This window comes from Uranotaenia lowii, chromosome 1 (genome assembly GCF_029784155.1).
Source record: "Uranotaenia lowii strain MFRU-FL chromosome 1, ASM2978415v1, whole genome shotgun sequence".
NCBI lineage: Eukaryota > Metazoa > Arthropoda > Insecta > Diptera > Culicidae > Uranotaenia > Uranotaenia lowii.
In genome coordinates, this window is record NC_073691.1 from 191,089,584 (window position 1) to 191,099,693 (window position 10,110).

At 39.8% G+C, this 10,110-nt stretch overlaps 1 protein-coding gene across 4 annotated transcripts; it reads left to right on the forward strand.

Annotated features, from left to right (window-relative positions):
* The first annotated feature begins 4,533 nt into the window (after positions 1–4,533).
* LOC129739452 (uncharacterized) lies at positions 4,534–8,415 on the forward strand. 4 transcript variants are annotated; one of them, XM_055730909.1, is made up of 5 exons: positions 4,534–7,920; positions 7,974–8,038; positions 8,102–8,175; positions 8,235–8,309; positions 8,367–8,415. In XM_055730909.1, the coding sequence occupies exon 1, from the start codon at positions 4,598–4,600 to the stop codon at positions 7,727–7,729; it is 3,132 nt and encodes a 1,043-aa protein (XP_055586884.1). In that variant the 5' UTR covers positions 4,534–4,597; the 3' UTR covers positions 7,730–7,920; positions 7,974–8,038; positions 8,102–8,175; positions 8,235–8,309; positions 8,367–8,415. The 4 variants fall into 4 exon arrangements, with proteins under 4 accessions (XP_055586884.1, XP_055586883.1, XP_055586881.1 ...); XM_055730908.1 differs by having other exon boundaries at positions 4,534–8,175; XM_055730906.1 differs by lacking the exon at positions 8,367–8,415 and having other exon boundaries at positions 8,102–8,326.
* Positions 8,416–10,110: the final 1,695 nt, after the last annotated feature.

Sequence of the window (10,110 nt, forward strand, 5' to 3'; positions counted from 1 at the left end):
TTTTTTCGATTCAATCTCCTGTTTTCTTTGAATTAATGAATTATAGTTTTGTTTCAAATAAATAATTTTTGAAAGAAAGTATTAATTTTTTGAATCGAATAATTTTGGACTTTGATTTTAAACAAATTCTTTGATTCAAAAGACATTTGTTCAATTGCATATTTAATTGGAAACAAAGTTAATTTTCTTTCATCCAAAGAAAAATGTATTCAATGCAAAGGAATAATTTCTTAAAATAAAAACTTTAAACTTAGAAGGTTTTTTTGCATTGAGTAAGAAGAATTTAAAACGAAAAATCGGTTTGGCTGGTCGTATGAAAATGTGGGTCAGAGTTAGCTTAGAGGATTCAGGATAAAGTATGGTAAGTTTATGTTAATTAAAGAATGAATATTGAAGATTTTCAATAAGTGCTTGAAATTTTACAGGACCACGGCCGATAGATGGTTTTCCAAGTCCCTGGATGCCTCAACCGAGGTGACACCGCTCCAATCCAGCGATCAGGTCCACGAAAATTTAAACCGGGTGATTCGATTAAAGTGAACCAGTGTGTGACCCAGTGTTTAATTTATTTGTGAATAAAAATAAATTTTAAATTTGAAATCCTTTCTTTTTATTATTTGAAATTCTTAATAGGAATTTCAAAATAACAGAAAATAATGCTTCCAATTGGAATAAATAGAAAATGGTTCAATGAATAAATGCTTTTAAACTAAATTAAATTACCTTGTGGCAAAAGAAAGCAACTTTGAATCAAAAGAAACTGTTTTTTGTTTCAAAGTATCAATATTTTGAATCAAAGATTTTTCAAAAGAAAAATTCTTTGAAACTAACGAAAATGCATTTGAAACAAAGAAATTTTTATTTATCCCAAAATCAAAGGAAATTTTCCTTTGTTTTCGCTGCACTTTCCTTTGAAATAAAAAATATTTTTGCTGCGTGTACGTGATCAAATTTCAGATGAGGATTAAAAATTTATTATCAAAAAGTTTTTTGTCCTTATTTGAGAGGTTTTCAGTCGCAGGCTGGTTCGCCTCTACATCAAAAAGTTAAATAGATCGAGAATTCCAAATTCAAAGATCAAATTCAGATTGAAATCTGCACTTATTTTTGTATGATTTGAATATAAAATACGATTTTTGAGCTCTTTTATTAATATTTCACAATTCAAACTTTGCATACTTAAGCATTGTTTTATTATTAACATGTAGTCTTAAAACTAAAAAAAATCGTTACGTTGATTAATTGCATTCATTCGAAGAGTTTTATGAAAACTTTTATAAAAGTTGCTTTTTTACTTAATGAATTGATCACATCACACATTCATTATATTTTGCCTTTAAAAGTGTTTTTTCTATACATTACGCTTTTGATTAAATTTACCAACTTAAACGTTGGCATTTTCAAATTAATCAAAACACCAACGTCGTTAAAAAATATGTACGTGTTTTTTTTTATTTTTCGACTATTCTTATTTCTGAAACCTATCTATAGGTATAGGATATCTAGGTAAAATCTAAATCTTCTATTTAATGAACTATGATAACTTGATTCAAAATAAGCTTTTTAAGCTCTCAGTTTATGATGATTCATATAACTTAAAACGTGTGTTCGTTTTTATTTTTTATTTATTTTCTGCAAAACGCCGAACGAACTAATGGTAAATGTACAAGTTGTGGTTAGTTTTAACCTCAGAATGATCCTAAATTCAATGACCAAGATATATTTATCATAAGCTTTGAAGCTAATTCATTCTATTACCAAAATATAAAAAAAACTTGTTTAAATTTGTTTTTTTATTATAGTAATACAAACCACATCGTGTGAAAGTTCCGTGCTGTTGGATAAACAATTCCTGCAACAAATACAGATGTTTCTTAAAAAAAATCGGTTTATTTGGTTGTTATTTTAAAAACTTAATAATTCGATTAGGAAGAAATGATCATATAAATAAGTATTTAAAAAACTAATTTCATTAAAAGTGCCTTTTTTTCAAACTACTAATACATATGAAAACACAAAAATTTGGCACCTCAAAATCTACTTATTTTCATGGATTGACATTTCGATGAAGTTCATCCGAAATAAATTTTTCCCAACGTACGTACATACTCAGGTGATGCAAATCAAATATTTTTCATGCACAATTTTTCACACTGATTTTAAAATTTTAAGTGTTAACACATTTTGATTTGTTTGCTAAGTATTTTATTTTGTGTTTGCATCTAGCTAAAGCGCTCTAATCAACGTCAACAAGCAATTTTTCTGTCTGTTGAGGAACCAACCAAATCTACAACAAAATATGCTTCACCTTTCTTCATATTTCAATGGTTCTTGCTGCTGTATTCATTCGTTGGCTACACGACGCGTTCATCTTGCTGCTTGCGAATGATTACAGTGGAAAAATTTACATGAAAAACAAAGTTCGCATCCGTACTAGGTAATTTTTATTGAATTTAATTCAAATTTTTGATATTAACATGAAAATTATTATTTCAGAACACGTTTCTTCCTCTGCTGCTGCACCAGGGTCTTAACGACCAAAATGAATACCAATCACGAGGATGTGGGAAGCGAAGCTAAGTGCAACAGCTGGATTAGGAGACGGCGGCAGCGAACCATTACTCTGGACGTCAAAATTATGGCCACGGTGCAGAACCCCAATCGTTGGCCCTTACGACGACCAAGAAGGTGATCTACAGTAAAAGCTACGCGGGTTTTGTAAAGTAGCGAAGCCCATAAAGTGCCTTGTGAATGGATTTTAGTTTTGTGGTTTGCCAATAAAGTGTGAAAAGAAATTCCTAAAATCTAAATCCGAATTTTTGTTTTCCTTTCTGATTTAATTTTCAGAATAAAAACACTTTTAAGCTGAAAAATCTGATGTTAACCTGAATTAACAACTTTTTGAATTTTAAATTTGGATTCTGGACCAATAATGCATTCTGAGACTAAAATACAAAAAAAAACAAGACAATTGGATAATTATCGGTTATGCTACAAAAATATTTTTTTCTTATAAATATTTGATGAAAAATTGTTGAGCGTTTCAAGGTCAAAATTTAAAAAAGGATTTGTAATTCAGGTCTCAAAATTTATTTTCAACTCGAATCGAATATCCAGAACTGAGAAGTTCTGTGCACGATTTTTAATTTGCTTTGAAAGACACAAACTTTCATTATAATTGAATCGGATTTTTAAGAAAAGACACTTTGGTAATATTTTTTGAAACATTTTTCATCTTGAAACGGTTTTTCTTTACATTTCTATCGTGAATTATTATAAAATTTTGTAATATTTAGAAAATCTTGTTTTTTCCTACCGAGTCACCTGCAAAATAGGTTACGACTTCAAAATTCACTTGCCACCGACTTGAGTCACGCCATTCGCCTCTGAGAATACGGTGACAGTATAAAAAAGTTCATTCAAGTCACCTAAAGTTCATTCAAGTCACGGCATTCGCCTGCTAGAATACGGTGACTCTTAAAAACGGAGTCACTTCACGTCACTCGCCTCGCAGAATAAGCCCCGGGATCTCGAGTTTCTCGCTAGAAAGCAGCAGCTAGAAGCAGAAATAGCTCTGGAAGAGCTCAATGAAGGATGTGATCGTAGCGTAGGAGGAAAAAGTCATCGAAGTATCGCCGGTTGGGTGGAACAACAATGCGGATTTGTGCATACTTCTACCCCAGTCCAGCAGAAACCCGAGACAGTGGCTCCAAGTGCGAACCCACATCCCGCTATCCAACAACGAGAGGAGCGGCAAAGAATGCAAGCAATTATTCAATCAGGTCAACAGATTCAACCAAGCACTGCGCCAAAACAAGCAGAGATTCCAGTGAGAAATCCTCCCCCAGCTATAGCACCGGGCCCAAGGAGCAATTATCTTGATTCGAATCCACGTTTTCCGCCAGTGGCTCAGAATCCAGTTCCACCTGTACCAGTGAATCCACTAATATTGCCACCGCCGAGCTCGTCGCAGTTCCCTGGATTTCCAGTGATGAATTACCCTTACGGGGCGATGTACTTCCCGAATATTCCTGACATGCCGTCATCTGGTGCTGATTATCAGTTTGCGCACCCTCAGGGAGGAGTCTTTATCAACAACCCAGTCAGGCATCCGAACTTTGGTTTGAATGTACAGCCGTGTGCTTGGCAAGCATCCGAGCAGCACCCGCCTACAGTTCCACCAACAGTGTCAGCAGATTTGGGTAAAGGATTTCCTCATGCTACAGGTCGCATGATTACGCCACAGCAACTGGCGGCGCGTCAAGTTGTCTCTAGAGACCTCCCCAAGTTTTCCGGGGACCCACTCGAGTGGCCCATGTTCTTGAGTGCTTTTGAATCGACAACGGCCATGTGTGGCATACAACCCGACGAGAACCTCGCTAGGCTACAGAAGTGTCTTGTTGGTAGCGCTCGCGAAAAGGTTCAGAATATTTTAATGCTGCCGGATGCAATTCCGGAAATTATCGACATCCTACGAGCCGAGTGTGGAAGGCCAGATCAAATTATATATTGTCTGCTATCCAAGATCCGGAAAACCGTTCAGCCGTCTGTGGCGAAATTGGAGACGCTTGTGGCGTTCGGCAGGGAGGTACGCAACATGGTGACGTACATGCAGTCAGCTAAACTCAACACCCATTTGGACAATCCACTCTTGCTGGCAGAGCTGGTCGCTAAGCTTCCACCCGACTTGCAGCTACAATGGGGTATGAACTTAGCAGCTCTTCCAGAACCATCGCTTGGTGATTTCTGTGCGTTTGTGTCGGCTTATCGAACAGCGGCATGCAAGGTGAAATTGACGTCGGATGTTGGTCTGAATGAAAAAGCCACAAAAGGTGTTGTGAGAAAGGAGAAGCCAGTTTATTTGAACGCACATTCCGCCTCCGTGTCCTCAGCGCCTGGACCACCGGCTTCGAAAGTTACTCCGGAGCTAAAGCCGTGCCTGATGTGCAAAAGTACAACGCACAGAGTCCGAACTTGTAAGCAGTTCGAAACGTTGCCGCTCGAAGAGAAGCTGAGGTTCACCAGTGAAAAGGGCATGTGTAAGCATTGTCTGGCGCCGCATGGAAGGTGGCCTTGCCGAAACAAGCAGCCTTGCGGGATCAATGGATGCCCTGAGCCCCACCATAAACTGTTACATCCAGGAAGTTGTTCGACTCTCAAGAGTCAAGGATCGGAATCTTCTGTATCGGTAACCGCCCATCATCAACACCAGCAAGTCACCACATTCTTCAAAATACTTCCGGTGACTCTTCACGCGAACGGGAAGTCGGTGTCCACATTTGCTTTTCTGGACGACGGATCCGACCTGACGCTGGTCGAAGACGAACTTATCGACGAACTGGGCTTGGTGGGCGAAAGAATTCCGCTTTGCTTGCAGTGGACTAGTAACATCACGAGAAGTGAGAGTAACTCTCGTAAGGTCGAGATAGGTATCTCAGGTGCATCGAACAATCGCATCCATCAGCTGGCGAACGTAAGAACCGTTGAGAGCTTGGAATTACCGAAGCAGAGCCTGGATTATGAGAGTCTCTCGAAGCAGTTCCCTCATCTGAGTAGACTCCCCATCAGCAGCTACCGGACGGCCGTGCCACGAATTCTTATCGGTGTCGATAATGCCCAGCTCAACTTAGCTTTGAAGAAGAGGGAAAGATCCGGAGGAGAACCTATTGCTGCTAAATTTCGCCTCGGATGGGCAATATTCGGTGGAAGACGAGCACCTGAGACGATAGGTAGTGCTTTCGTTCATGTCTGCGAGAGATCCAATAGCCGCGAGCTCCATGAACCGGTCCAGCAGTATCTTGAATTCGAAAACCTGGCGATATCCGGATTGAATCCACCCGAATCCGACGAAGATAGACGGGCCAGAAGATTGCTCGAAAAGACGACAGTTCATATACCATCCGGAAAGTTCCAAACTGGATTGCTTTGGAAAAGCGATGAGCCGGTTTTTCCGAACAAATTTACCAAGGCAGTACGTCGACGCGGTTGTTTTGAAAAGCGCTTGCTGAAAGATCCCGAACTGAAAACTAATATTGACAAACAAATGAACGATTGTCTACACAAGAGGTACGTTCACAAAGCAACGTCAGACGAGCTCCGCAACAGTGACAACGGAAAGATTTGGCACCTGCCAATCAGCGCAGTGCGACATCCGAGCAAGTTAACAAAGGTGCGTGTATTCTGGGATGCTGCGGCTACGTATGGAGGAATCTTTCTGAGCTCCCAGCTTTTGAAAGGTCCGGATTTGGTGAAGCCCCTTCTATCTGTCCTCTGCCAATTCCGACAGAAACAGTATATCATCGCTGGGGACATAAGGCAGTTGTTCCAGTTGATTATTCGTTCGGCAGATAGAAACGCACAACGATATTTGTATCAGGAGAATTCAGAAGCTGCGCTCGACGTGTACATGGACGTCGCAACGTTCGGGGCAACGTGCTCCCCGTGTTCAGCACAGTTTGCTAAGAATGGAAACGCCCAGGAACATAAAGATCGTTATCCGGAAGCTGCTGAAGCAATTGTTGACAACACATATTTTGACGATTTCCTTGCGAGCTGTGCCATTGAAGAGGCAACGAAACTGGCTTTGGAAGTGAGTCTGGTCAACCGATCAGTTGGTTTTGAGATACCTAGTTGGCAGTCGCACTCCAAACACGTTCTGAAACGGGTTGGGGTGACTACTGGAGATAATTTTGTAGTCAACATGGAAAATTGCTCGCGGTGTGGTGGTCTACCCAACAGAATTGCTAACCTGCATCATTTTGTGCACCGCTTTAAGCGCTTCAAACGGGATCCTGTGGAATCTAGTGAGTCCTGTGGTGGTCTGAATCGTGATGATTGTGTGTCGGCGGAAACAGCCATTTGGCGGGCTGTACAGCGACAGGTGTTTGCAGGAGAAATTCAAGCGTTTAGAAGCAGTTCTGAGCCTTCACCGAAGCGGTGGAAGCGTATCGGCAAGGGAAGTGTCCTAGCGAAGCTATCATCGATGATCGATGAGTCCGGTGTTCTCCGTAAGGCGAGCAGAATCGATCACCTAGCGGCTCATTATTCGTTCGAAGTTCGAAATCCTGAGATAGTACCAAAAAATCATGATGTAATCACTTCTTTGATGCTGCGATTTTACCAAAGGTACGGTCATGCCAATTCCCAGACGGTACTGAACGAGATCAAGCTACGTTACTACATTCCCCGGATGAGAGCCAGTTCGGAGAAGGCATTCAAGACTCTCTCGCACCATCAAAGGCTAGACGATGAAGGACTGCGAACATTGCTCTCGAAAGCAGAATTGATAGTCAACTCCCATCCGCTGACGTTCGTGCCGCTGGAGGATCCCAAGGAAGAAGTGCTGACTCCAAATCATTTCCTTTGGCTAAGTTCCGGCGAGGACAGCAAACCACCAAGGGTACCAATCGACGATGCTACACCTCTTCGACCAAACTGGAAGATTATTCAACACTTAACAAACCAGTTTTGGAAGCGCTGGGTGCAAGCTTATCTACCTACTATAGCCTGCAGGATGAAATGGTTCGCGGAAACGCGGCCGCTGAAGGTCGGCGATCTAGTGGTCATCGTAGACGAGTCCGTGCGCAACGGATGGCTCCGAGGTAAAGTGGTGAGGACTTATCCAGGACGAGACGGACAAGTTCACAAGGTCGGTGGAGACTTGCGACGGATCTACTCTTCAAAGACCAGCGGTAAAGGTTGCTCTGTTGGACGTGCAGGAGGAGAGTAAAGTCGATTGACTACGACGTTACGGGTTGGGGTGTTAGTAGAACTGGCAACCTTGGTACGGAGATCGGACAAACGTCAACGCGTTGGCGCCGAAAAAGAATTGTCATTGTTAGAAAATTGATCGAAACTGCGACACGTTTTTTCCTGACCTGGCAGTTAGTTAGTTTTTAGTGAATAGTTTTAGAGAAAACAGTATGTATTCATTATTAGTTGATCCGATAATCTTTTAATGTATTTTGTTATAGTAGGTGAAATCTATTTGGCTAGTTGCGCGTGATTTGAGTGCTCGCGGGTTTGTGAGTCAGAAGAGGTTAGGTGATAGAAATTCCTTACTGCGCAATTTGCCACTAAAATATTGTATTTCCTTTGATAGTTTGAGTGACCGTTCGGTTGTTCCGGTTAGGTGTACCGGGTTGAGCTCAATTAGAGCGGTAGGAAAGAAAAAGCGTAAGTACGCAAGAATACTTGTTTTGTACCCGATGATAAATATGATTTTCGTCCATTAGCTTCAAATAGCCGGTGATATCCGACGGTTTAGGGTTGCCAGAGCTAGAGCTTAGGGTAAACGGCGAAACTTATTTGTAAGTTCATAAAAGATTGTTTACGTTATCACCATTTAATAATAAATGTATTTACAGTCGAGTTCGTTCGCATACAACGTACTACGGAACAGTTTTTATTTCCCACATGCTGTGTACACTATAATAAAGGGTACAAGGGCTTTACATGAAAAAGGAGTTAACCCAGTCTTTTCCGATAACGGGTCAAAACTACACTATAAGGGGTTGCGCCAGATGAGTGTGTGATAGAAAAACACAATGTTTTGCAACACCGAACCGAGTGATAGAGTCGGCGTTGCAATACAGTATTCGTGCATGAAACGATTCGGTGCTGCCATCTTTCTTATGCTGAAAACCTCAGTTGAGGAGAAAATAAAGGAAATTGAGCAATTTCAGGATTTAAACATAAAGTGATATTTTCTTTTTAAAAAAAATCTTTTATCAATTGAATTGATACTAATTGCAAAGAAGTAAATCAACTCTTTAAAATTTACAACCAATTTTGTTCATGCCCTTGCCAATCGAATGGGCTATCATGCATTTTTAGGGGCAGAGATGCCAGATAGCTGTGTGAATAAATAAACTCGGTTTGTTTGTTTTGTTTGAGCGGTTTTCGGGAGAAGGAAAGTGTTTCATTTTTTTTTTATTTGAAAAAAAGGATTCCGTCGGAATGACCGGTAACATGTTCGGAACGCCGCCTTTAACGGTTCCATCATGAATATAAGTTTGTTTGAAAAGCTACGAAACAAAGACTCTTTATTTAAATTATATGTAAAACCTTTAAATTCGAATAGTCCTTAAAATACCAAAATCACTTTCATGTGTGCTACATTGGTAGAACAATACCAGTATTATAGAATAACTATAATGACAACTGACTGATGATTTGAATACGTTTTTCATGAGTTTTTTTCATCTTAAGTAAACTGCAGAACAAACGTCCCATGCAACAGTTCCAAGCAGTAACATAATTCTAGAGTTTGTTTTGATTAGGTCGTATGAACCACTTAGCATGTTCTGAGAAAATCGATGTTAAAGTTCCGAAACACCTTTTTAATTCTAATTTTATGATTTCTGGTCAAATTTATCTGCAAATGCGAAATTTAATGTAAAACTATACGCAGAACATGATGATGTCCTTGAAATTTGCATTAATTCATTTCTTATCAATAAAGATGTACTTACGACATATTGCATTTTTCTTTTGGCTCAAACGTCCTTTTGATCAATAGATAATTTTGTGCGCATAAACTGATTTGATTGGGCCTAATCTTCACTAACTAATTCAAAGTTGGTTGAAGAAAGGCTTTAAATGATAATCCTATCAAATTAGTATGCGTAAATCCTTGATCGAAAGTAATTTGTAATTACTGCATTGCGATGGTGGTCATTGGGAGTCCATCCGGACATTTCCGACCACTACCATAGGTGCTACTGGCCGTTCGAGGAGTGTGAAAAAGCATCCATCTCTTGATTATTTTGTTTGCCTCTGAAATGAAGGAAATTACCAATTGCGGCTGCTGACCATTCACACAGTGGAAATAGTGAAGCTTATGGTACTCACCCAACGCCAATTTTGAGCCATTTATTATATTAGCACAGCTATGATCACTCCTGGAGACAGTTTCTTTTTATATTCACACGAATTTTCATCACTTTACAAAGAACTTTTTGCGACGAAGCATAATGTCGTAAAAACCAACCTGTCGAATTGTTTTTAGCGACCTTTTGCATCACGGCAAGTACACGGCAATGCAAAATGACGTAAAAACCAAATTGCACTCAAAAATGAAAAAGTCAACATACGTCCTAAATTCAAATT